The sequence below is a fragment of the Schistocerca serialis genome, chromosome 6 (genome assembly GCF_023864345.2).
Source record: "Schistocerca serialis cubense isolate TAMUIC-IGC-003099 chromosome 6, iqSchSeri2.2, whole genome shotgun sequence".
Taxonomy (NCBI): Eukaryota; Metazoa; Arthropoda; class Insecta; order Orthoptera; family Acrididae; genus Schistocerca; species Schistocerca serialis.
The window spans coordinates 495,436,035-495,463,830 of NC_064643.1; the positions used below are offsets into that span (position 1 = coordinate 495,436,035).

A 27,796-nucleotide genomic window follows, 5' to 3' on the forward strand; every position below is an offset into this window, starting at 1 on the left:
CTCTTTAATTCATTATTCAAGGTATTATTCCCAAAGTGCTGATTCCAATGATGCATCTTATTTTACTGGAAATCTGGTTAATTAGAAGACGTGAATCATTAAACTTTTCACTTCTGTACAACTCTGCAGTTTTTTTGTGAGCTAATACTTAGTAATACCTCTCATTAGAAAGACAGACATTATGATTTCTCAATAACATATTTCAATATCTGTCAGACTAATAAATTTACAAGATAATTAACAATTAAGTTTCTGGCCAGCTACATTTTCCATTGGAGATGTTGCCTCAGGGCTTGTTATACTCTATCCTTTGCCAATATACTTCTGTTACCCTGGATTTTATACACAAGTTGACATACTTCACTTATTGATTAAGGCATTAATTAACCAATGGGAATACCAGATCAGAATATTAACAAAATTACGAAAAGGATAGATTGCTACTCAACGTAAAGATATCCCATTGACTTGGCGGGCAGAACTAGAAGACTATTACACATTACAGCTTTGGGCCAAAGCATTCTTCAGCAAAGAAAACAAACACACACACACACACATCGACATGAGCAAGCACATCTCATGCACACATGTCCGTTTTCACTGGCAGTTCTGCTTGGAGCTGCCAGCAGTAGAGGTCATGTGCACATGAGGTGTTATTACTTTTGTGAATGTGTGTGTGTGTGTGTGTGTGTGTGTGTGTGTGTGTGTGTGTGTTTTCTTTGCTTAAGAAAGCCTTGGCTAAAAGATGCTGAGTTTCTTTATTAGTTGTAATGAAAATGTGGGATTATATTGGTCCAGGAGGGAACTGCTTCTACAGTGTCCTTCAACAATTTGAACATGTATTGTATGCCTTCTGCACATATGTTAATAGACATGCATAATGGAACATCATCTTGAGTACAGTCTGCCCATATGTTGGCTACTGCTGACAGACAAGGTAATGGAAGCCTGAAACTATCATCATCATTCATATTGGAAAGTTGTTTAAGTCTCTCTCATGGCCTCATTTTGAAGGCAAGTAGCTGTCTCGGCTAAAAAATGACCTCCCACCCCAATCCCCAAACCATATACTTTCACTGCATTGATTTTGGTCATCTGATTTACTATGCTGTCTGAATCTAACATGACACTCTCACTCATTTATGTGTGTTCCGATATATGTTGCACTGCTCAGAGAACAGTAAACCAGTAGTGGTTACACAGTTTATATTCTTCTAAGCTGTATCAACATGGCACAAATATAATAGCAATGGAGAAATCAAATTTATCTCGTATCAATAAAAATATATAGAATATTTCTCCCCCATTTTCTTTGGCAATGCATTTTTAATATCATTTCTTGTTTTACTCTTAAAGAAGTGCTGTATGGAACATACATTTTCTCAATTTTTCATCTGCTGAGAATCACATTTGTTGAATGTTGTGGTAGTCTTCAGGTCACCGAATAGTTTACTGAAGATCTCCATGTTAATTAATCCCGTACAAGCCTCTTCATCTATACATAACTACCGCAACCTACCGCCTCTTGATCCTGCTTACTGTAATCAAGCCTTTGTCTTGCTCTACAATGTTTATGCCTCACCCTTCCCTCCATAACTAAATTTACTATTCCTCAGTGCTTCAGGATGTGTCCTACCAACTGTTCCCTTCTTTTAGTCAAGTTGTGCCACAATGCTCTTTCCTCTAAACTTCATAAAACCCATGCATGGTCAGTTACGGAAGAAATAATTCAATTCTTACTGTTAAACGTTTCTAAAAATTCAGTGAGTGTAAGTCATTGTGGAAACTAACTTACTGTACTTGGCGTCCACAAACTGTTGCATTGTTTGGGGCCAAGTATGGTCTACTACCACTTGTTTTCCAACTTGCAAGTAGAGTCAGTCATCAATTTTCAACAATGAGCCCAACAATTGACAAAATGCAGATAACATTCTACCAACATTAAATGCAATCTGTAACTACACAGCACTAAGCATTCAGTTCCACTGTGTAGATAATTTGTAACTACCAGCCTCATGCTTACAACTTCTAATTCCATCTTCCATTCTTTCAATTCCTATGTCATTCTCTACCTGATATGTGATGTCTTCATATTCCACAGTCTCATTTATACTCATCTCAGACTTACCTGTAATTATATACCATTTGAGTCCAATTTGTTGTTTTTTATAAATTTTTTCGTTTCATTGATTTATCTTTCCCGTTTCTTCATGAACCTACATTTCCACATTGTAAATACAGTTATTAAAACTGGATTGAAAATCCACAAATAAATCAAAGATGAATATGAACATTTTATTGTTGAAGTGTGGAATAATAACAACACTGGCTTATGATATAATATGTATACCTTGCACAAATCATCCAAGAGACATATGATGCATCTGCTAGAATATAATCAGGTGGTTTTATTGTGACTTGAAACCGTGGCAAAACATATTCCTGCACAGAAAATGTTGTAGAATGCACTGTCTTGGATCCATCTTGTTCTAGTTTAATTTTCCAATTGCCCTAAAATTCAAAATGGAGGGAAACAAATGAATATTTGTAAATATTGTTCAATTTTGTAGTAATACTACACAAATAAATTACACATTTCACTTTCAATAATAAACTGATAACCCAGTCTCCTGCAAACTATAGCCAAATTTACTGGAACTGCTGGGACAATGATATCATTTCCTGATACCAGGCAATATAATCTTCAAAACTATTCAATATATGGAAGAAGGATATCAGAATAATAGGTTCAAAATGCCCATTTACAAACATACATAAACACAGAATGAGAGCATATAGTTGCAGCCATCCTCCAGTGGCTCCAAAGTACTTTGTTACTGTGATTAAGAAAAAATTGTAACTACTCCACAATCGATTTGGCCTCTAGGCATCCATTACAAACAACATTTCATGATCCTCAGCATCATGCTGCATGGAGAATGAAACCTGGATGAATGCCACCAGGTTGCCTTCACTGATGAGTGCAGGATTTGTCTGACTCCTGACAACTGTCATAGAAAAGTGTAGAGGCAGTGACATAAAAATGCATATCTCAGCAATATTCAGCAGGGATGTAGGTCAGTCATGGTTGGTTGGTTGGTTTGGGGGATTAAAGGGACCAGACTGCTATGGTCATTGGTCCCTTTTTCCAAAATTTCAAACACCCACACAGAATAAAAACGAACAATGGAAAAGATGGCAGACGACAAAGGACAAGAAAGACTGAGACAGAGACCATACAAAAGGAATTAAAATCACACAAAGTGTGACAGTGGTTGGCAGACCATAGAGACAAAAAAAGAAAAGCCAACCACCAAGAAACAAATTAAAAATTCAGTCTAAAATCGTACGCCAAAGGCCAGACTCAACACAAAAAAAGACAAACACTTAGATTAAGCGATAAAAGCCCCCTGCCCAAATAAAACGCAAAACTAAGCCTGCCATGGCAGTGTCATCTGTTCAAAGGACAGGGAGTGTATCAGGCAGCGTAAAAGTCTGCCTGAGCACAGCTAAAAGGGGACAGGCCAACAAAATGTGGACCACCATCAAAGCCGCCCTCAGCGACATTGAGGCGGGTCCTCATGACGCAGCAAATAACTGTGCGTCAGCCGGGTGTGGCCAATGCGGAGCTGACAAAGGACAACTGAATCCCTGCGAGTGGCTCGCATGGATGACCATCACACAGTCGTCGTCTCCTTGATAGGACAGAGTTCGTTTGGTGTGGTCAGGTCGTGCCATTCAGCGTCCCAAACCGAAGAAAACTTTGCGGCGCAAGAATGCTCGCAAATCAGTCTCCGGGAGGCCAATGTCCAGAGATGGTTTACTGGTGGCCTGTTTGGCCAGGCGGTCTACATGTTCATTGCCTGGTATCCCAACATGGCCTGGGGTCCACACAAAGACCACAGAGCGGCCGCAATGGGCAAGAGTATGGAGGGACTCCTGGATAGCTAGCACCAGACGAGAGCGAGGGAAACACTGGTCAATAGCTCGTAAACCGCTCAGGGAGTCACTACAGATAACAAAGGACTCACCTGCGCAGGAGCGGGTATACTCTAGGGCATGAAAAATTGTGACCAGTTCAGCAGTGAAAACACTGCAGCCAGCCAGCAATGAATGTTGTTCATAATGGTCCCCTTGAGTCAGAGCATAACCGACACGACCAGCAACCATCAAATTGTAAGTGTAAACAATGCTAGAGCCCTTATACGTGGCAAGGATGGAAAGAAAGTGGCGGCGGAAGGCCTCCGGAGGGACAGAGTCCTTCCGGCCCTGTGCCAATTCGAGCTGAAGGCAAGGGCAGGCACACGCCACGGGGGCGTACGCAGAGGGGCCCAGAAAGGAGGTGGAAGAGGGAAAACCCCAAGCCCGGAGAGAAGCTCTCTGACATGGACCGCAATCGTACAACCCGCCAGGGCCAACATTCTGGGGGATGGACTACCAACTGAGGGAACAGGAGATGATAATAGGATGCCCGGGAAAGTTACAAACATGTGTAGCATAAGCGGCCAGTAAACGTTGGCGCCGTAACCGCAGTGGAGGGACACCTGCCTCCACAAGTATCCTGTCCACAGGGCTGGTCCGGAAAGCTCTAGTGGCAAGTCGGATCCCGCTGTGAAGGATTGGGTCCAGCACCCGCAATGCAGAAGGGGATGCTGAACCATAAGCCAGGCTCCCATAATCCAGACGGGACTGGATTAATGCCTGGTAGAGCCGTGAGAGGGCAGATCGGTCGGCGCCCCAGCTGGTGTGGCTGAAGCATCACAGAGCATTAAGATGCCGCCAACACATCTGTTTAAGCTGCCGAATATGTGGGAGCCAAGTCAACCGGGCATCAAAAACCACACCCAAAAACCAATGTGTCTCCACCACAGCAAGAAGTTCGCTGGCAAGATAAAGCCGCGGCTCAGGGTGCACTGTTCGTCACCGGCACGAATGCATAATGCAGGTCTTGGCAGCCGAAAACTGGAAGCCATGCGCTACAGCCCAAGACTGCGCCTTGTGGATAGCGCCCTGCAGCTGACGTTCAGCAGCTGCAATGCCAATGGAGCTATAGTAGAGGCAGAAGTCGTCAGCATACAAGGAAGCTGAGACAGACGTTCCCAGCACCACAGCAAGCTTGTTAATTGCAAATAAAAACAGGCAGACACTTAGGACAGATCCCTGTGGTACCCCGGTCTCCTGAACTCGGGAGGAACTATGGGAGGCCGCAACTTGCATGCGGAAGGTATGATTCGACAGAAAATTTCATAGGAAAGTCGGCAGTGGACCCCGAAGACCCCAACCATGAAGTGTAGAGAGGATGTGATGGCGCCATGTCATATCGTATGCCTTCTGCATGTCAAAAAAGGCAGCAACGAGGTGCAGACAGCGGGCAAAGGCTGTACGGATGGCTGACTCCAGGCTCACCAGATTGTCGGCGGCAGAGCAGCCTTTACAGAACCCACCCTGAGATGGAGCCAGAAGGCCCTGAGACTCGAGTACCCAAATCAACCGCCGGCTCACCATGCATTCGAGCAACTTGCAAAGAACGTTGGCGAGGCTAATGGGGCGGTAGCTGTCCACCTCCAATGGGTTCCTGCCAGATTTCAAAACAGGGATAACAATGCTTTCCCGCCATTGCGACGGAAACTCACCCTCAACCCAGACACGGTTGTAAAGGTCGAGGAGGCGTTGCTGGCGGTCCACTGAGAGGTGTTTCAGCATCTGACAGTGCATGCGATCTGGCCCAGGAGCTGTATCAGGGCAAGCGGCTAGGGCACTGTGGAATTCCCACTCAGTGAATGGGACATTGTAGGGTTCAGGATTGCGGGTGTGAAATGAAAGGCTCCGACGTTCCAACTGCTCTTTAAAGGAGTGGAAGGCCAGTGGGTAACTCAAAGAAGCGGAACTGAGAGCAAAATGGTCTGTTAAGTGGTTTGCAATGATGTCGGAGTCAGGGACATGCTGCGGGACATCACCATCCGGTGGAAGATAGAGACTGCAGACAGTAACAGCCTGTGGCATCCACACCTGAACAGCGACAGCCTCTAAAGGTGTTTGTAGAGGGACAGATGCTGTGAAGAGAGTGAAGAACATAGATGCAGACGCCACCAGATACCATATCATAAGCTGCCCAGTTCTTATAATAACCCCGATAGCCACAGAAGGCGGGGATTCACATTGCTGGAAACCAAGTTTCTTGAAGAGCAATGCAGAAGAAAGGGTGAAGGCAGAGTAGTTGTCAGAGCTCAGCAAGATGGTGGAAGAAACCGCCGCAGTTCCACTGGAGGATGACATTGTCCATGGCTGAGAAAGGCATGAAGGGACTGGGGAGGCAGATTACACAGCTGGGTCACTTGCTGCCACTGATTCAGTAGCCGCATGAGTGACATCCATTGCGTCTGAGGGTCCAGCGAGATCCAGGTCTTCAGCAGACGCCAGAATCTCGACCTCATCCTCAGATGCTGAGCTTGTAGAAAGCGGTGGGATGGGTGCCACTGCAATTTCGAGATTCTTGGGAACCTTTTTCTTTTTCTGCTCCTCGCGCTGTGCCTTTGGTGGTTCAGGCTGGGAGGGCTTCACTGGGTCAACCTCAGGGATGGACGATGACCGTGAGGCCCTACGACCAGCGACCGGTGGTTGTTTCAGCCACTTGCAGGTGTCCACTTTTTTGCTGGTCTGAACTTGTGAAGGGAGGTCCCCAAGGGACCCCTTCATGGCAAGAGGAGCTGAAGCACTCTTATGCTTCTCCGGCTGGGAAGTGGGAACTGATGTCTCCGATGGTTGTGGGGGTGTTGCTCCTGAAGTAGATGGAGCAGGAGCAAGAGGGATTGAAGTTCCCCCCACCATCAAGGGGGCAGGTGTGGTCCTTTGACTCTGAGAGCTGACTGTAAGAGTTGCAGCTGATGGAACTGTAGCAGGAGTGACAGTGGCGGCATAAGACGACGTCATGCGCACGAGATGAAGCTGTGCAAATTTCCGCTTAGCCTCCGTGTAGGTCAGTCGGTCCAGGGTCTTGTATTCCATTTTTTTCCTTTCCTTCTGCATAATGAGTATCAGGATGGGATGGATGACCACAATCACGACACATGAGGCTGGAAGCACAGTGGGAAGACATGTGGCCGAACTTCCAACACTTGAAGCACCGCATCGGGGGGGGGGGGGGGGGGGGGGGGTGTATGGCTTTACATCATGGTGGTAGACCATCACCGTGACCTTCTCAGGTAATGTGTCACCCTCGAAGGTCAAGAAGAAGGCACCAGTGGCAACTTGATGATACCTCGGACCCCGGTGGACGCGCCGGACGAAATGGACACCTCGTCGCTCTAAGTTGGCGCACAGCTCGTCATCGGACTGTAAAAGGAGATCCCTGTGGAAAATAATGCCCTGGACCATATTTAAGCTTTTATGGGGTGTGATAGTAACTGAAACATCCCCCAGCTTCTTACAAGCGAGCAAGGCCCGTGACTGGGCAGAGGATACTGTTTTTATCAAGACTGAACCGGACCGCATTTTGGACAAGCCCTCCACCTCCCCGAACTTGTCCTCTAAATGCTCTACAAAGAACTGAGGCTTCACAGATACAAATGATTCCCCATCAGCTCTGGTACAGACGAGATACTGGGGCGAATACGTTTCACTGTCATTCATAGTCTTTCGTTCCTTCCATGGTGTAGCCCGGGAGGGGAACGATTTGGGGTCATACACTTGAGCTTTAAAATGAGCCCTTGAACACTTAAGAGACTGCTGGTGGCTGGCCACCAGCAAGAGATGATGTGCCATGCTTCACTGCGTGTCATCCACCCTGATGCCACCTACTCCAACCAAGGGACCTCCCCACGGGCGCCACCCGGCCACAGCAAGGACCACCTGGCAGGAAGGCCATTGCCAGGAGTCCTGATGCCTCAGGGAGATGGGCATCTACTCCTTGGCATACATGGGGAGTAAACGGCGCAGGCATCAGTAGGGGCTAGAACCAACAGGGTACATGGCGACCCCACCACAACAGACTGGCTACCATGCTGGATATTAGGTGCAATGAAGTCCAGGGTCGTCGCCTCCGCAAAAAGCAACACTGCACAGTGCATAGTGGAAATTGCACCCAGGAATGCATCCTCACCCAAGAGATGGAGAACGAGCGGGACGGCAATGCGACGACAGTAAGGCTGGCTAGAGGTCTCAATGCCCGATGGACAAAACGCACCATGTAAGGAGCCCTACCCCAACTGGCTCACTCTTCGGAAGAATTTGGAATGATGGAGGTCAAACCCATGGGGGGACCATCACATATAGGCCGAAACGTTTGAGACTCCTTTTAGTCACCTCTTACGACAGGCAGGAATACCACGGGCCTATTCTTTCCCCTGAACCCACAGGGGGGGGGGGGGGGGGGGGTCAGTCATGTTGGAGGCCAGTATTATCATTATTGAGGATAATGTAAAGGTTGTGCAGTATCAGGACAGGATCCCATGATATACTGTCTAGCCCTACAGTCAACATTTCAGCAACAGAATTGTCTTTCTAGACGACAATAGTCATAATGCGCTGGGTAGAACAACATCATACTGAACGTTACGCAGCAACAGAATTTGACTACAGAGCTGTGCAAAAATGTGCACATTTGAAGAGGCTATCCTTATTTTGGTTATGGTTTGTATTGATTTCTCTGTAGAGGTTTTATCCCCCGCTTCCTTTGAACCTAAGTCCACACACATTTGCAGTTTTGTAGGTGGCATACCACTTTTTTTGAGCAGTTTATAAGAACAGAAGAGGTATAATGCCAGAACACAAATGCCCCACACATTTGGTAACATCACAGCAGATCACCTGCTGCGGAATACTGTTCAGAGCTTCAGCATTCCAGCAACTGCTGGGTGATAAAAATCATCACATAGGCATTGTGGTTGAGGGGCAGCGCCATAAGATAGGTAAATGAAACCAGAGTAGCAGCAAAACTTATCAAAACAGAGATACCAGATCTTAAGTTCAATAAGATGAGGGATTCTGCCTTAAAATTAATAATGGCATGCTCATTTGGATGCCAATAACCATCCATGGGATCAGATGTTGAACAGAACATCTTAGACAGACCAGGAGTACTTGGGAACTGAGCATATTTGGAACACCATTGATAGTACTGCAAATAGGTAGAGTAAGGTGGTAATCACCACACAGAAGGGCAGGAGCAGCTTTCCTGCATGACTCAGTATATCATACAGCACCTAGTGAGGATAAGAAGTTATTTACATAAAATATTAGGTCAAGAAGACACAGAACATTGACAAAATAACCAAGATGATTATGTGTTGCACCTTTCTCTAATTATTATTAAATAATAATGTTTTTATGACTTATAATGTACATGAAACTCTGTTATATTACCTTCTGTGGTTCATAAGACAGTTGAAACTCCATCTGAACAAGACCTTCCTTTGTCTGAACATTTATCCATTCAGCAACATGAATTCCTGATGGAGTCTCAACCCAAATTTTTGGTATCTGTAACCAATAAGAAGTGTTCATTTAATAATGAGACAGAGTGTCTCCACTTACTTATCTTTTTAATTCATCACACATCAATAACATAAGTTTACTCACTCTCTAGTATACAGTGCAGGTCAATTGATCTTTTCTTATCTCATATTTCTGTTAAAAAACAGCATCATTCTATAGGTCATCCAGAAAAAGGTTTCACTGAGGAATACTGGCCACATTCTATGTGTCATTGGTGTTTTCAGCATGAGTTACATAAAGTTTGTTGAGACACACACACACTGATCAGCCAGAACATTATTAACACCAACCTACTATTGATATAGACCCATCTCGGTGATATCAGCACCACCAGGCAAGGAATAACTGCTAATCAGACACATGGATGATGCATGTAGTATCAATGAGTGTGCTGTCTGTGTGTTGAATGGAGATAGCATGCAATCTATCTGAGTTTGAACGAGGGCAGATTGCGATGGCCTGGAGGCTCAGAGTGAGCATTTTGAAAATTATATGACCTGTTGGGTGTTTGAGGAGAGTTGTGGAGAATTTCTTCAACACATTGGCCAGCCAACCCTCAATACAGATGTCAGACATCGTAGGATGGGCAGATTGCTAAAACAGGACAGGCAACAAAATGTGGTGGAACTAACATCACGCATTAATTCTGGGCAGAGTACAAGTGTGTCTGAACACACAGTTCATGGAACACTCCTAATGATGGGCCTCCATGGCCAACAAATGATGCATATGCCAATTTAACACCACATCAGCAACTATGACTGAAATGGGCATGTGACCATGGACACTGGACACTGACACAGTGGCATAGCATCACATGGTCTGATGAATCCAGATACCTCCATCATACCAATGGGAAGATACAAATCTGTCATCTTTCAGGGAAACAGCTTCTTGACACCTGTACTGTGCTATGGAGACAAGCTGGCAGTGACCCCACGGTGCTCTGGGGAACATTCACATGGGCATCCATTGGTCCCGTGGAGCTCATGTAAGGCACCATGATGGCCAAGGAGTATTGTACATCAGTTGCAGACCACATACACTTCTTCATGACAATCATGTTTCCTGACAGCAGTGGCATTTCTCAGCAAGATAATGTGCCAAGTCACTAGGCCAGGAGTGTGATGAAGTGGTTCAAGGAACACAGTGACAAGTTCCCACTGATGTGCTGGCCCACCCAACTCCCCATATGTGAACCCAATTGAAAACTTCTGCAATGTGACTGAACATGACATTAAGAGTTCATTGCCCCCCCTCCCCACCCCCTTCCCTATAATTTACAGGAATTAGGTCACTCTTGCGTGTGCAGATGTAGTGCCAACTCCCTCCAGCAACCTACCAAGGCCTCATTGTTTCCAAGCCATGATGTGTCACTGCTGCTATACATGCCAAAGGTGGGCATACCTGTGATTAGGTAGGTGGTCACAATGTTCTGGCTGATCAGTGTATATGCCATTTGGAAAAGTGAATTGGCATAGTTGCTACATATTTGGTTTTTGAAATATACATAAAAAATACAGTGCCAACAAACATTCACTGTCAAGTATCTATGGTTCACAGGGATGAAAGAACAGATGAATCATTGGTCCATAGATGCAGCTGTTAGAGAGAATAAACATTTCAATAAACAAAATTTGCAATTATGTGTGCAGCAAAGAATAGAAGAATTGTTTCAGTTCTACTGTCTCCATAAAAGATGTAACATGCTAGAAAAGGTGTTCCCACAGTAATAAATCTTAAGTAGAGTAACAAAATCCACTCATTGAATTGCCACAGAGCATGAATATCAGCAAGATTAATAATTGATAATGGATACTTGTTGAACGTAAGTGTATATGTGTCAGAGGAAAGAAGGAAGGGACAGAAAAATTACACATACAGTTCCAGAAGAACATAAGAGACAAAAATAAAAGTTATTTTCTGCTAATAAGGTGAGATTTTATGGTAAGGGTCAACAGTGAAATTAACTGGTCCACTGGAGAATATGTTCTAAATTCAAGTGGTATGCCACTTCAGAACTTTTGTCAGCTTTAACCAGATAGAACTAAGAAACTCACTCTTCAGGATAAAAAACATATTCAGAAACATTTTGTATGCAATGGCTAATGGACTAACTACTGAACATTTTACAGCTTGAGAAAAGTTGGGGAAAATTGTTTACAGATGTAAGAATACATTGAGGCTGTGATGGTTGGAGTACTTAAAATAATACCTTATTCATTCCTACCTTGGAGGAATAACAAATATTATCAGATAAAATACAAGACAGGTCCAGGACATACAGAAATGAAGCTGTAACACAGCAAATGGTATAATGCATGATAGAGGAATGAAAACTGGATAGACACATGTGTTGTTGTTGTTGTGGTCTTCAGTCCTGAGACTGGTTTGATGCAGCTCTCCATGCTACTCTATCCTGTGCAAGCTTCTACATCTCCCAGTACCTACTGCAACCTACATCCTTCTGAATCTGCTTAGTGTATTGATCTCTTGGTCTCCCTCTACGATTTTTACCCTCCACGCTGCCCTCCAATGCTAAATTTGTGATCCCTTGATGCCTCAAAACATGTCCTACCAACCGATCCCTTCTTCTAGTCAAGTTGTGCCACAAACTTCTCTTCTTCCCAATACTATTCAATACCTCCTCATTAGTTACGTGATCTACCCATCTAATCTTCAGTATTCTTCTGTAGCACCACATTTCGAAAGCTTCTATTCTCTTCTTGTCCAAACTGGTTATCGTCCATGTTTCACTTCCATACATGGCTACACTCCATACAAATACTTTCAGAAACGACTTCCTGACACTTAAATCTATACTCGATGTAAACAAATTTCTCTTCTTCAGAAAAGATTTCCTTGCCATTGCCAGTCTACATTTTATATCCTCTCTACTTCAACCATCATCAGTTATTTTACTCCCTAAATAGCAAAACTCCTTTACTACTTTAAGTGTCTCATTTCCTAATCTAATCCCCTCAGCATCACCCGATTTAATTTGACTACATTTCATTATCCTTGTTTTGCTTTTGTTGATGTTCATCTTATATCCTCCTTTCAAGACACTGTCCATTCCGTTCAACTGCTCTTCCAAGTCCTTTGCTGTCTCTGACAGAATTACAATGTCATCGGCGAACCTCAAAGTTTTTACTTCTTCTCCATGAATTTTAATACCTACTCCGAATTTTTCTTTTGTTTCCTTTACTGCTTGCTCAATATACAGATTGAATAACATTGGGGAGAGGCTACAACCCTGTCTCACTCCTTTCCCAACCACTGCTTCCCTTTCATGCCCCTTGACTCTTATAACTGCCATCTGGTTTCTGTACAAATTGTAAATAGCCTTTCACTCCCTGTATTTTACCCCTGCCACCTTCAGAATTTGAAAGAGAGTATTCCAGTTAACGTTGTCAAAAGCTTTCTCTAAGTCTACAAATGCTAGAAACGTAGGTTTGCCTTTTCTTAATCTTTCTTCTAAGATAAGTTGTAAGGTTAGTATTGCCTCATGTGTTCCAACATTTCTACGGAATCCAAACTGATCTTCCCCGAGGTCCGCTTCTACCAGTTTTTCCATTCGTCTGTAAAGAATTCGCGTTAATATTTTGCAGCTGTGACACATGGGATAGATTAAATAAGTGTGGAGATGATGAACACAGCTGTTTCTTCTAGGCTACAATGTTTATATAGATTGATAAGATGCATCTGGAATCAGAAATGTATGCTGGGGGAAAGGGAGTAATAATTTCAGTATTCAAGAAGTGAGACAGAAAAGTGTGTGATAACTTTTGAGAGATCACACTCATATTGCAAGTAACAAAAATAATGGTGTAGATACTAGAAAGACAATAGAGTAAAAAAGTGGAAGGCAAGTTGTGAGAGGAGCAGTAAGGCTTTTGACATGGCAGATCAACAGTGGACCAAATCTTTAGTATGACGCAGTTGATAGAAATATGTAGGGAGTGTCGGAAAGATCTGGTGATGACATTTCTTTACTTAGCAAAGTGTCTCCAGAGAGAAGGTATGGGAAACCTAGGAATGAAAGGGATTAAACAACTGAAATTCTTCAAACAATGTGGACAAAAGCTTCAGCTGTGTGAAGACCCACGTTGACAGAACTGATTGGTTTAGGAATGTTATGGGATTGAGACAAGCGAGTGTGGTGGCACCATTATTATTTATAATAGTGATGGATGAAATTTTGAAATACAAAAGAAATTCCTAGGGGAAGGGAGATGAAGTTGTTGCTATTTGATGATGATATTGTGGTGTGGGGAACCAACAGTGAGGGTGTATAAGAACAAATAGGCATTTTAAATAAAAAAATCTTGACATATGGAATGAAATGCAGTGTGGAGAAAAGCATGATTATAGTGGTAATATGAGGAGACAGGGCAGGGAAGGGTTAAATTACTATTAAAGGACAGGATATTGAAATTGTGAATAACTTTAAATATGTAGGAAGTGTGATAATAAAGAATGCAGTAATGGAAGCAGAAGTTAGCAAAAGGGCACAACAGACCAATGAATTTTACCAGTGTGTGACGGGCTCAGTCTGGGGAAGGAAGGTGTCAATGAAGTGTACGGAAATGCTGTACAAGATGTAATTTGAATCCATGATGACATATGTGTTGGGGACCTGGACAGTGACAAAATGAGAGGACATTAGAATTCATGGCAGTGAAATGAAATTCCTAAGAAGAATGTTAGGGGAAATGAAGAGAGACAGAGTGAGAAATGAAGATGTTAGGAACAAAATTAAAGGAGGTAAGCTGAAAGAGAGAATTGAAAAGAATGGTTTAAAATGATTTGGACATGTAAAGAGAATGGAAGATAGAAGAACACCAAAATGAATGATGGACACCAAGAATGAGGGAAAGAGTGATACCTAGAGCAAGATGGACTAACTCAATAATGGCCAGTTTAAGAACAAGATACCTACGCTGGAACAAAAAAGCTATAGAAAAAAAATGGCTCTGAGCACTATGCAACTTAACTTCTGAGGTCATCAGTCACCTAGAACTTAGAACTAATTAAACCTAACCAACCTAAGGACATCACACACATTCATGCCCGAGGCAGGACTCGAACCTGCGACCGCAGCGGTCGCTCGGTTCCAGACTGTAGCGCCCAGAACCGCACGGCCACTCTGGCCGGCCAGCTATAGCAGAAGAAGGGAGAATAGACAGGAGAAGTGGAGATGTAAGGTAAATTTCCCAACTTGGTCTGATGCTCGTTAAAAGGAAATGAAAATGATGAAGAGAGAGCAGCAGGAGGAGGAGGAGGATACACAAAACAGGCCCAATGATCAAATAAATGGAGGAATTTATGTGGAGAAGGTAAACAGTTGAATTCACAAACATTGTATCAGAACTTACTTTCTACTTTCATTTTAATTAGGATAACCATGCTGCATACGTACTCACAGGTTGGGTGACAGGCAAGAGACTATGTCGTAAAGTAAGAATGCGGAACCGTACGAGGTCTCCAGGCTTATATACAGCCCTGTCTGGCTGAACAAAAGTGAGCACCGAATCTTGTTGGATATGTATCTCTCTCACACTGTCAATTCTATAATCATATAGTTCATCAAACTCAATCATTAAGTGCAGCCGTGCTCTTGTAAGTGGAGTCTGTGGGATAACCATTTTCATGCAATTTCCTGAACCTAAAACAATGAAAGACAATGCATAATAGTTCATTATCTGTAAATATCAATCTGACATTTGAAATGTGGTATGCCTTTAAGTCAGACAGCTCCCCCCCCCCCCCCCCCCCCTCTGTCTCTCTCTCTCTCTCTCTCTCTCTCTCTCTCTCTCTCTCTCTCTCACACACACACACACACACACACACACACACATACACACTTGAGAAACTTATTCTCTAAAGTCTTGAAATAATTCAGAATTGTGTTGTGAACTCTATGCTCTACATGCTCCTTTTTAATTATCCCTGCAGCTCTGATAATCACTGTTAGTCAATGTTGTTTCATTTTTGTTTTTATCACCAAGCACACTTTGAATCAGTAATTCTAAATACTAGCAATGTCATACCATTTGAAATGTTATGAGAAAGTGTTGCAATCTGATTGTCAGAGTCTGGATAAAGAAGATGAATCTTGACATAAGCATTTCCAGTAATGTTGTGGAGAGTAAGGCACAGATTCTCCACACTTCCTGTTAGTAGCCGTTTGGGAGCTGTCAACACGTATCCCCTGGAAACACAAAAGTTACTGTCAGCACACAAAACTTATACATACCCCAAAGTCAGTCATTACGTAATACTTTATTCAGGTGTAACTAGTTTCTATAGTGTCGTCACATGATTATGAAGTATTTGAAATGTATCTATAAACCTGAGTAAGTATGTGAGCCTAGAGTATGCAAAGATTGTTCAGTGCACAATCCTATAATACAGTAAAATCATGATACATTACTTACCTCAAAAAAGCAAAAATTTTAGTATTGTCAATAGACATGTATAAAAGTGCACTAAACTATCCTAGCTCTAGGAATATTAGATTCTGTTTGGGAAGGAAAAAGATACAGAATGCAAGTCACTCAGACCTCAGGATAAAAGGGTAGGCATCAGATATTGTAGGAGGTTAAAATTGTATACATGTGCGTATCAGTAGTAACTAAAAATTTTGCACACTGAAGGTAAATCTTGGTCAATAATCCTCTCTCATAATTTTGCAGTTTCCTCAAGAGAATTTTTCTTTTTGAGATTATCACATAAAAAAGTGACCCATATCAGAAACTGAAGCATAAAACCTATTGAACATCACATGTGAATATAATTTATTGTTTCAAAATGACAGGCTCTGAGAATCCAATGTATATAAATATTCCTTCTTTGTGCGACATTCACCTAGTCATGTCAGAAGCTATTCTTATTACTCCACTGACTGTCTGATATGAAACTGTCCACTACCATATGATATTTGGTACATCCTGGCATTCTGAAGCCTATATAATCTTTCATGTGCCTCAAGGATTGCTGAATTTTTGTCTGAAGATTGAGTGGATTTTATGCCTTTTTAGGAGGCAGCTAATCTTTTTGTCACTGAACAACAATAACACAAGCTTCTTCATATCCTCCTCTGCAGCCTTCTAATTATGCATTTTCAGTAAAATGAGTTGTAAAATTTGTTAATTGTTGTGGCAGTTTTCCTTAAATAGTTTCTGTAAGTAACATAACTCTTGTGACAGGTTTTCACTGCCTAAAATAGCTTCTGAACAATGCATCACAGTCTTCTGAATAAATTATTTTGGTGCTGTGTCAATAGAAGATAGAGGAGAAAGAGAGACAGAGAGAAAGAGAGAGAGAGAGAGAGAGAGAGAGAGAGAGAGAGAGAGAGAGAGAGGTTTTGGTGCTGTGTTAATAGAAGATAGATAGAGAGAGGGGGGGTAGGGAGAGAGGGGGGGAGGCAGGGGGGGGGGGCAGGAGGGAGAGGAAAATATATAAGAGGGACATATATATAACATCCAATGAAGAGTGGCACATTTCATTAAGAAATTGTTTACTTGGTACAAGAGAGTTATGCAAATGCAGACTCCACAGGAGAGGCACTTTACATCACGGAGAGGTTTAGTGTTGAACATTTTGAGAGTTTATGTTCCAAAAAGAGTCAGGCAATATATTAATTCCACCCACATACAGCTCATCAAGTGACCACTACAAGAAGATTTAAGATTACAGAAATTAGATGTCATACAGAGCTTTACCACCAATAATTTTTCCTGTACACCAAGCAAGAGTGAAACTTGAACAGGAAAGTGGGAGGAAGATAATGGTACTACACCACACAAACATCATAAGATGACTTGCAGAGCATAGATGTAAACGTGAAAACTGTGGCTGTGACATCTATTTGACTTCCAGCAGACAAGTCATCAAGGAATAGCAAGACACCATCCATTTCTGTCTCCATTGTGAACATAATGTGGTCATGAATATCATTATGTGGTCAAAGAATTCTCCCTGCTTTCCATGCTGATGTATTGATAAAAGCAATTAGGCTTTGCAGGAGCTGTGTTCAAGGCATTTACTTCCAGGTGCTCCACACACAGGTTGGTTGTAATTAGAGCTAACAAACTTCCCATTATGGTACCATCCATCTGGTTAAAATAAAAAAAAAATAAAAAAATAAAAAATAAAAAAAAAATGTAAGGCCAGACTGTGCTTAAATAAATCCATAACAGCATCTTCAAATAATTGGAAGAGAAGCCTATAGTGTCTTCAATGGTAATGCATGTCAATAATGACATCATATCACAGCTAAACATCATACCTTTTTATACAATGTGTACATACTGAGGTGACAAAAGTCTTGGAATACCACCTAATATCGTGTAGGACCTCCTTTTCCCAGAAGTAGTGCAGCAACTCACCATGGCATAGACTCACCTTGCAGTAATAGTGAGCCATGTTGCCTTAACAGCCATCCATAATTGCGGAATTGTTGCCAGTGTAGGATTATGAGCACAAACTGACCTCTCAATTATGCCCCATAACTGTTCGGTAGGATTCATGCTGGGCAATCTAGGTGTCCAAATCATTTGGTAAAATAGTCCTGAATGATCTTTAAACAATCACAAACAATTGTGGCCTGGTGACAGGGTGCAATGTCATCAATAACACTGCCATTGTTGTTTGGCAAGCCGAAGTCCGTGGATGGCGACAGATGGTCTCGTAGTACTCAAACATAACCATTTGCATTCAATGACCAGTTCAGTTGGACCAGAGGACCCAGTCCACTCCATGTAAACATAGCCCACACCACATTATGGAGCCACCAACAGCTTGAACAGTGCTTTGTTGACAACTAGGGTCCATGGCTTCATGTGGACTGCATCACACTTGAATCCAACAATCAGCATTTACCAAGTGAAATCAGGACTCATCTCACCAGGCCCTAGTTTTCCAGTCATCTAGGGTCAAAACCGATATGGTCACAACCGCAGGAGAGGTGCTGCAGGTGATATGCTGTTAGCACAGGCACACACGTCGGTCGTCTGCTGTCACAGGCAATGAACGCCACATTTTGTCACACTGTCCTAATGGATACATTCATTGTATGTCACACATTGATTTCTGCTGTTATTTCATGTCATCTGTATGCCACTGCTCTCAGTTGTTAAGTGAAGCCCGCTGGCTACTACATTTTCCACAGTGAGAGGTAATGCCTGAAATTTGGTGATCTTGGCACAGAATTGAAACTGTGGATCTCAGAATATAGAATACCCTTGAACTGTAGCACAACTAATATCTCTCACTACATCTTCTGGAACGCAATTTTTGGCATGAGAAGGGTAATTTTGTGCCATGTATGCTGCGAGTGCCCTTGGGGCCATTTTCCAGGGAGAGGCAGTCAGTGAAGCAGCATGGACAGTGCAGATGTGCAGGACAATGGACCAGCTGTTTGTTCTGCTGCCTATGTGACTTCCAAGCTGGTCCACCTGAGCTTCTTCCGGACACAAAGGATGTACACCAGAAATGAGAGTGGACATTATTCTTTTGCTGATTAGGTCAGGAGATGAGTGGTGGGTCTGTGTCATTCAAACATCTTCTGATGGTTCCAATTATTTTCACTGTTTGTCATCACACAGTGCCTTTGTATGCTCTGTTTCTTCAGTGCCAAGGGCATGCAGGATTTGTAAAGACCGATCTTCCTTCATTCTGTCAGTGTGAAACTGTGACTGGTTCATTTCCTGTGCATGTTTGTGCCTTGCTGTTTCTATACTGGACTCTGTTCAGCCACCTGTTGTAGTTTCCTGTTCCTATGTCTGGCCAGGTGATTTAAGGAACATGTTGCTCATCAAAACACAATAGCTTCCATTTGATAATTGTCATTGAGTTATGATTTGACTGTGTGTTTTAAATTATTAGGGTTCTGTAAATTCTTACATTCAATGTCATTAGTCATGACATCCAAATCATATTTCTTTCAAAGTACCTTGTGTACTAAATTGCTAGGTTGCTTTCATTAGTTATTTCGAGCCTGCGAGCTTGCAGCCTCAATGGGGCTGATCATGTTGTTTTGATTTTGGTGGATTACAATTCCAAGCCAAGCTTGTGTTTACATAGATGATTTTAATCAGCCAACTATTCACGTCTTCATTACACTTATGTTTCATTCTGTCCCGTGTGACAGTGAAGTATTTACCATTTCTGCCATGTGGCATGATTTGAAGCTGAATCTCAGTTGGTCACTGACCTCCTTTACTATCAGATGTAAGTGACTTTTAGTGACTTTTCACAAATGTTTTTTTTTGTCTATGCTGCCAGCAGGTAATCTGATGACTTAAGTTTTACTCATTTTACTTAAAAATTACTTCTCTGTTCATCAGGCTAGCACTGTATGTTCATGCCTTGAGGGGTGTTCCCATTGGTTGCTTAGAAAAGGAGTGTAGTGAGCAGGATATTGGGCCTAAGTAACTTTGGATCCATTGGTCCAGACCACATTGCCCAGCATGGGTGGTTTCACATCAAGCAGTGTTAATTGTTTTTGTTTCTTTAAATGAATTAATTTCTAGCTAAACCTGAGTTATTTGTTGTGTTTTAGTCAAACACATTCTAAAGATTTTGATGGCTTACCTATCTGAAGACTATTCCTAAGAATCTTTGAAGAGATTGGTGAAATATTATCTTGCTTCTCTTATTGAAATTTTCTGTAAATATTTCAACAATAGTAAACTGGGGAACAAAATATTTGTATATTTTTGGAAAGAGAATAACATCTGTAGTAAATTTGAATTTTCATATTTCGTGTTCCCATGAATGATGCCCCTCTTCCCCCCCCCCTTCCCCCCCCTTTCTTTTGCCGATAAGTGTTAATAAAAATACTGATGTGAATGATGCTCAATCTTTATTTGGCCCAATCCTTCCAATCCCAGGCAATCTTACACTAACAGAGTGTACCTTTCTGGTAGCTAGGGCATAGTTGTTTCTGGAAGTTCAAGGAATGAATTAGTGAATAGCAAAATTTGGTGGTTACCAAAAGTGAAGTTGTTTCTTTGGGGCCCAGAAGTGGTGACACAGAGAATCCACAGTCCTGTTTTGCTAAATTACCTAATCCTTTTTTGAATGTGTTGCTATTGATACTCAACAGGAGTTGGTTAAGTTTTTATGGTTTACTTTTACCTTAGAAGAACAAGTAAACATTTTTAAAGTGTTGTGGGGAACTGTGTTTCAGTTGATGTATCCTTTGTGTCAAGGGTCCTTGGCCAAAATGGTCAGTGAGGTCTTAGCAAGGAAAGGCTGTTTAAGAAAACTGTGTGCCTGCATGCTACGGGAAAACCTTTCTGTCAGTGTTCAGAGTGAACTCATTAATCAATTTTTTTTTTTCCCCCCCCCCCCCCCCCCCCCCCCCCCACCATGATTAGGAGAAACTTGTTGAGTGTACTCATGAAGTACACATGGCAGCCATGGCCTTTGATCTGGAGTTGGCTGAGCACAAGATTAATGCCCTCATTTTGCAGGGGATTAAACTGGAGGATTGTTCTAGGGTCTTGTTTGTCAAGAGGCCAGCTAGTTATTGTGACTTGGATAACATAGTCACTCCTGCGGAGGGGATTAAACAAGGTGATTAAAGGAGACGCTCTGAGAAGTCATTATCTTTGTCTTCCACCAAACCCCCCTCAAGCACCTTTTCCACTAGCAATAAGAGGTTCTCCCAAAGCAGGTGTTATCCCTGTGGTTGGCAGGGGCATTTTGCTCACCAGTGTGAGGTCATCAGAAAAAGGCATTTAGACAGCTGACGCCAGAGACAGGGATGGTGTGGCACCTTTTTCACCTTAAAGTGCATGTAATAAAGTAAAAGGGGTGACCCATAATCCTCTTTCATTTGTGTGTGCATACATCAGTCATGAGCTGCTCTGTGTACTATTAGATTCTGTGTACTATTAGATTCTGTGTACTATTAGATTCTCTTAATGAGTCACAGGTGGTACTCTTGATTCTGGAACATTTGTAAGTTTTCCAATTTAAAGCCTGTGTGTAGAACTTTTAGAACTGTTAATGGTCAAGTTCTTCCTTTGATAGGACCATATGAATTTATTGTTGCGTTGGTGAATTTTCTTGGACCATGGAGGTGTTGGTGGCATAGGGTTTAAACACTGACCCCCTCTTGGGGTGTGATTTTGAGAGTGATATGGGATTAGTTTTGGATTATGCCCTTGGGAAATTCTATTTTGGCTTCTGGCCTGACTTGAAGTTTCCTTCGTACTGTCATTCTGGGAGGGCAGGTCTCTGTAATACTAACATTAATGGGGTGAAGCCTGACATTGTGCATTTACCTCCTGACCAGGCTGAGGTTCTCCTTCAGATGTTGTGTGGTTTCCCAGAAGTGTTGACAGATAAATTAGGTGTGACTAATTGTATTGAATACCGGTTTTTACTTTCTGACCATCTTCCAGTCAGGTAATCACCCTACCAGCTATCTCCACCTAGGATGAAGGATTGCATGAGTTGGTAGATACCATGCTCACTGAGGGAGTTACAAGGCTGTCCACCTCACCATATGCATTGCTGATACTTCTGGTGCCTGAGAATAATTGGAGGGGGTGGGGTTTGGACCCATTGAGGACTATTGTGTCCTTAATCAGAAAATAATCTTGGAGTCTGTCTCCCTCTTCCTGGTCTAGACAGGTGCTTTTCATGGTTTTCCATTTTCAATCTACACCCAGCATATTTCCAGATTTCCCTAGCCAAAAAATCCAAATCGGGCACTGCCTTTTGCACTGAGTGGAAGTTATGTGAATTCAACTAGGTGCCTTCCAGTCTTTCTATTGGTGTGTCAGTTCTTTCTAGGTTACTCAATTCCATGCTCAGAGATCTGAAGTTGAATTTTGTGTATAACTACTTGGACAATGTTGCCATTTACAATGCCACCTTCTCTGAGCATTTTAAGCAGTTGTGACTGGTTTTGGAGCATCTGAGGCAAGTAAGGCTAACTGTCAAACCATCTAAAGTTTTCTTAGCTCATTGTGAGATCTCTTTTCTCGGACACCTAGGCTTGGCCAAGGGGTTCAGGACTGATCAGTCTAGGACTCAAGCTATTTATACTTCCAGCAATCCTAAGACTAAGAAAGGGGTAGTCCATTTCATTGGAATGACTAACTTCTTCTGAAAATTCATTCTGAAGTTTGCTGAGCTAGCTGCTCTGTTAAACCTGTTGTGAAAGAAGGGTGAGCAGTTTGTCTGGACCTACAGCCTTTAAGCTGCATTTGATGCACTTACTTCAGCCAACCCTTTGTGGTCCAAATCGATGCCTTTAACTCAAGGGTTGCCACCATTTTGCTTCAGGAGCAAGGTGGTGAGTGGAGGCCCTTAGCCAATGGGCCCTTATCCTATGACTCTAGGGGCTGTCTCCAGCTGAGAAGAAATACTCTATTTATGAGTTGGAAGTGCTGGCTGTACTTTTCACGCTAGAGAAAATGGAATACTACCCCAAACACAGTAAATTCACGCAGGAGACAGACGTGGACTGTGAGCTGGACTGCCCAAATTTCTGCCTTGTCCTTCAACATGTGCCACACCAGGAGTGCAATAATGTTATAGTGAATGCCTTGAGCAGAATGTTTTGAAGAGGAGGATGGTTTTTCTCCGAGGATGGTTTTTCTCCACACAATGCTGAGGTGGTAGAAGGTCTTGTTTATTCAGTGCTTACCAAGGTTCTGGCATTGTTTGCTGACCTTGCACAACAACAAGAGCCGGACCCCCAAGTTGAGCCCATCAGGGAGCAGTTGAGAGCCAGTCAGCAAGTTCTCAGGTACAAATTGTGGAAGGATGTTCTCTGCCACCACTGGTGCTGCAATTAAGAGCTTAAAATTTGTCTGCCTGCTGCACTTGATCCAGCTGTTTTTAAATATTATCATAATTCTGTTATGTGAGGGAGGGGGGTCATCTGGGAATATATAAAACCATTCAAAAGACCAATGAGTTCCGAACACGGCCCTTCCTGTATCATGATGTTAGAGATGTGGTTAGTCAGTGTCAGCAATGCAAGATGGCTAAGCCTAACTTTGATCAGTGTAGGGGGTTGTTTCAGTCCACTAGGTCAGAGGTCCGCATGGAGTATCTTTTTATTGATTATGTTGGTCCTCTCCTGTGGACCCAAGGTGGGCAGTGCTATACATTTGTGGTGGTTGATGGTTTCACTCAGTTCAGCTGGTTGCTCCCAAATAGAAATATCACTGTCAGACAAAGCATTAGATGTTTGAGTAAGATTTGGTCTTGGACAAGCCCTTCGAAGGTCATTGTCAGTGATAATGTGCCTTTTTATTTTTCTCAAGAGATTTTTGGAACTTCTGTTTCTTATCAGGGGTTAACACATCACCACGATACCTTATTAACCCCAACCTACATTTGCAGAACAGATTAATCTTAACTTCAAGTCCTCTCCAATCGTTTTCCACTCTGAGGCTCAAACTAAATGGGATTATTCTTTACCATGGTTGAACCTAGCCTTCAATAACGCCAGACATGAGGCACAAAGAGCTACCCCTGCTTCTCCCACGTTTGTCCATTCCCTTAATTCCCCTTTTTCAAATATCTGCCCTAGACATGATTTGTTGCCCAATGATATCAAAGGTAATGGGCTTAGATTCAGGGCAAATATTCAGAACCCCCATAAAAGGGAAGCAGCACTGTATAACCAGGGCCAATGATGGGGAACATTCAGGTTGGAGATTTAGACTATGTGATAAATTTTGGGGGTAGAGATTCTGCAAGCAAAAATCTGGAAAACTGTCACCCTACTTTGTGGGTCCATATAAGGTATTGGAGGTACCCAATCTGGTCACACTTAGGCTCCAAAATGAAGAGAGTAAAATGAGTTGCGGTTACACCTTAGCCAAATTAAGTGCAGTAGTATCAATTAAGTTTCCTTTGTGAGCCCCCTCCTGTTCCCCAGGGTTCCTGTTTTGGGCAGCAGGCCAAACCGTTGCATGATTGATAGCTCACACCACATTTCCCAGAACAAAATCCTGGCATGAAAGGGGCATGGCACACATTTGGCACAAATACCATTAAGGCCTCTTTCCAGGGAGAGGCAGACAGTGAAGAAGCAGAGACATTGCAGGTATGCAGGGCAATGATCTGTCTGTCTGTTCTAACACCTGTGTGATTTCCAAACTGATCTGGCTGAGCATCTTCCGGACACAAGACACAAGCACCAGAAATGGGAGTGGACGTTATTCCTGTGGCTGACCGGGTCTGGAGGTGAGTGGTTGGTCATTGTCATCCACACATCTCCTGGCAACTCTAAGTTTTTCCACTGTTTGTCATCCCACAGTGGCTTTGTATGCTCAGTGAGCTGCTTTAATTCATTTCTTTGGTATCAAGACCATGCATCATTCATAGACAGTTCTTACACCCCAATTGTGAGCATGATAATTGTGACTCGTTCACCCTCCAGCACGTGCTTGTGTCCTACTGCTTCTATATTGGGCCCTGTTCAGCCTCTTGTTGTTGTTGTTCCCTGTTCCTGTGTCTGGCCAGGCAATTTGAGGAGTGTGTTGCTCGTATCAAAACATGGTAGCTTCCATTTGGTAACTGTCATAGAGTTATGATTTGACTGTGTGTTTTAAATTATTAGGTTTTTGTAAATGTCATTAATCATGACATCCAAAACATTTTTCTTGCTGAGTAACTTGTGTGGTAGTTTCACACCAAGCAGCTTTAATTATTCTTGTTTCCTTTTACTGAACTAATTTCTAGGTAAACCTGGATTATTTGTTGCATTTTAGTCAAACACTTTCTGAAGATTTTGGTAGTCTACATATATGAAGATTTTTTTCTTAGAACTTTTGAAGAGATTGTTATGTAACTTCAATTGGTGATTTATTTTCTTGCTTCTCTTGCTGAAATTTGCTGTAAATATTTCAATAATAGTAAACTGTGGCACACAATGTTTGTATATTTTTGGAAAGAATAAAATTTGTTATAAATTTAAATTTTCTACTACTTTTTCCCATGTATGACTTTTGAAGACCTGAGAGCAAGTATTTGACAGTTTTGTCTTAATACATCAAGGTCCTGTGGCCTAACTGGTACAAGGTTTTTTTTTTCCTGGGAAGTACAGTATTAATAAAAATCTTGATACAAATTATGTTCAACCCTTATTTGGCCCAGTTCTTCCATTCCAAGGCAACCTTATGTCACTAGTAAATCCCTAAGGATTTCCAAAATAGAATGTCCCATGCACCCAGTTCCAACTACCATTCCATGTTCAAAGTCCAGTAATTCCTGCCATGCACTCATAATCACATCAGAAACTGATTATACGGATCTGTGTAGCTGACAGTTCTCCCAATGCACTGCTCTTTTACACCTTGTGTACATAATGTGACCACCATCTGTATATGTGCATGTTGCTATCCCATAACTTGTCACCTCAGCATATGTTTAATTTATCTGAAGAATTCAGTCATTTGACAGAACATCGTGACCGCCCACCTAATAGCCAGTATGTCCACCACTGGCACAGATAACACCGGCAACACATTGTGGCACGGAACCAGTGAGGCCTTGGTCAGGTCACTGGAGGGAGTTGGCACCACATCTGCACACACAAAACACCTAATTCCCATAAATTTTAGGGAAGGGGGTGATGAGCTCTGATCCCACATTCAATCATATCCCAGATGTGCTCGATCAGGTTCAGATCTGGTGAGTTGGAGGCCAGTACATAAATTGTAACTTGACACTGGTTTCCTTGAACCACTCCAATCACACTCCAGGACTTGTGATGTGGCACATTATCTTGATGAAAAATGCCATGGACAGGTTTACATGGTCTGCAACCAGAGTACAATACTCCTTGGCTGTCATTCTGCCTAGCATAAGCTCCTCTTGGCCCATGGATGTCCAGGTGAATGTACCCCAGAGCATAATGGAGCTGCCACCAGTTTCTCACCATCCCACAGTACAAGTATCAAGGAGAGCTGTTCCCCTGGAAGACAATGGATTTGCACCCTCCCATTGGCATGATGAAGAAGGTATTGAGATTCATTAGGCCATGCAATGCTCTGCTGCTGAACCTTTGTCCATCCAAGCCTCTGGACCATTACAATCTGCCCTCTGCCAAACTCAAATAGATCGCGCGCCTTCCCCATTTTACACAGACAGCACACTCACTGATACTACATGCACCACAGAATTCCTCATCAGGTGATGCTGCAATTGCCTGGATAGGTAGTAAGTCAGTGGTCATAATGTTCTGGCTGATCAGTGTAATGAACACAGTAACCAACATGGAGCGTAGTGAGGGTGGCCACGTGTATTGTGAGTCTGTAAGTCAGTACTCCAGTGGTGTTCACTATGAGACATGGGTGTGTCTCCTTCTAATGAATTTATGGCAGGCTATGACAATGACAACAAACTCACAATCACAAACACGTATTTACTCCAGCAGGATTTTACATGATATTGACAGACATTAATTTCAAACAAGCATCAACTTTTAAGCGATGACAAGTATTGTGATGTCAAAGGTAGTAATCATTATATTTGCAGAATAGTGTTAAAATCCTGTACTGACTTGACAGTACCAAAATGAGTTATTTTTGAAATCATTCAATGACTTTAAGGCATCAACCATCTATATAAAATGAAATCAGCCAATAATCTCTAATATCAGAGCCATTTCACTTATTCCAGTCTTTTACAAAATGTTTGAGAAAGTATGTGTGAAGTGCAGTGTATGCAGTTGTTATGATAAAAGATGGGAATGGCCAGAACATATTCATCATGAAGCGGTAGAAGAAAGGGCAAAACTTTGTCAGTGAGAATGTTGAAGTAAACAACCTGGTTCTTTTTCATGGTGTTCTGGATAAGTGGACCCAAATCATGGTAAGGGAAACACACTCAAAAGATCACAGAACCACCTCTGTTCTGAACTACACCTTCCACACACTTCAAGTTAAACACCTCAAAGGGCTATTGGTGAATTGATGGTATGGCTACTTCTACTCCAAACAAGAACAGTATTCGGCAACAGGATAGTATGATAGTGCTTGTGCTTCAGTTCTCAAGTTATTCTCATTAGATCACCAGCTAGCATCAGCCAGTTTCCTGTTGAAGGTATTTCCTAATCGTAATGGATCTGTCGAGAGTCACTCCAAAATCACACCCCAGCAAGAAAAACTTGCAATTTTGAGTTTATGAAACTGAAAAATATTTAAGGAGCACCCTAAATTGCATAAAAACTGTCACATATCCACCTCACAATTTGTCTGCTTGTGGACAGTTGTGTCAATTTTGTTGTATGTGAATTCATGATTTGTAGTGGCAAGAACAG

The 27,796-nt window shown here is 42.4% G+C and overlaps 1 protein-coding gene across 2 annotated transcripts in view; it reads right to left on the reverse strand.

The window, feature by feature from the left end:
* LOC126484536 (murinoglobulin-1-like) overlaps positions 1-27,796 on the reverse strand; it is a 291,073-nt gene that overhangs the window by 227,879 nt on the left and 35,398 nt on the right. Inside the window, exons 2-5 of one of the 2 annotated variants that reach the window (XM_050108083.1) lie at positions 15,546-15,706; positions 14,919-15,160; positions 9,361-9,477; positions 2,351-2,511 (exon numbers count right to left, since the gene is read on the reverse strand). In XM_050108083.1, coding sequence (XP_049964040.1) covers positions 2,351-2,511; positions 9,361-9,477; positions 14,919-15,160; positions 15,546-15,706 — 681 coding nt within the window. Of the gene's footprint in view, positions 1-2,350; positions 2,512-9,360; positions 9,478-14,914; positions 15,161-15,545; positions 15,707-27,796 lie in introns of those variants that run through there. The other variant, XM_050108084.1, reaches the window with a different exon arrangement.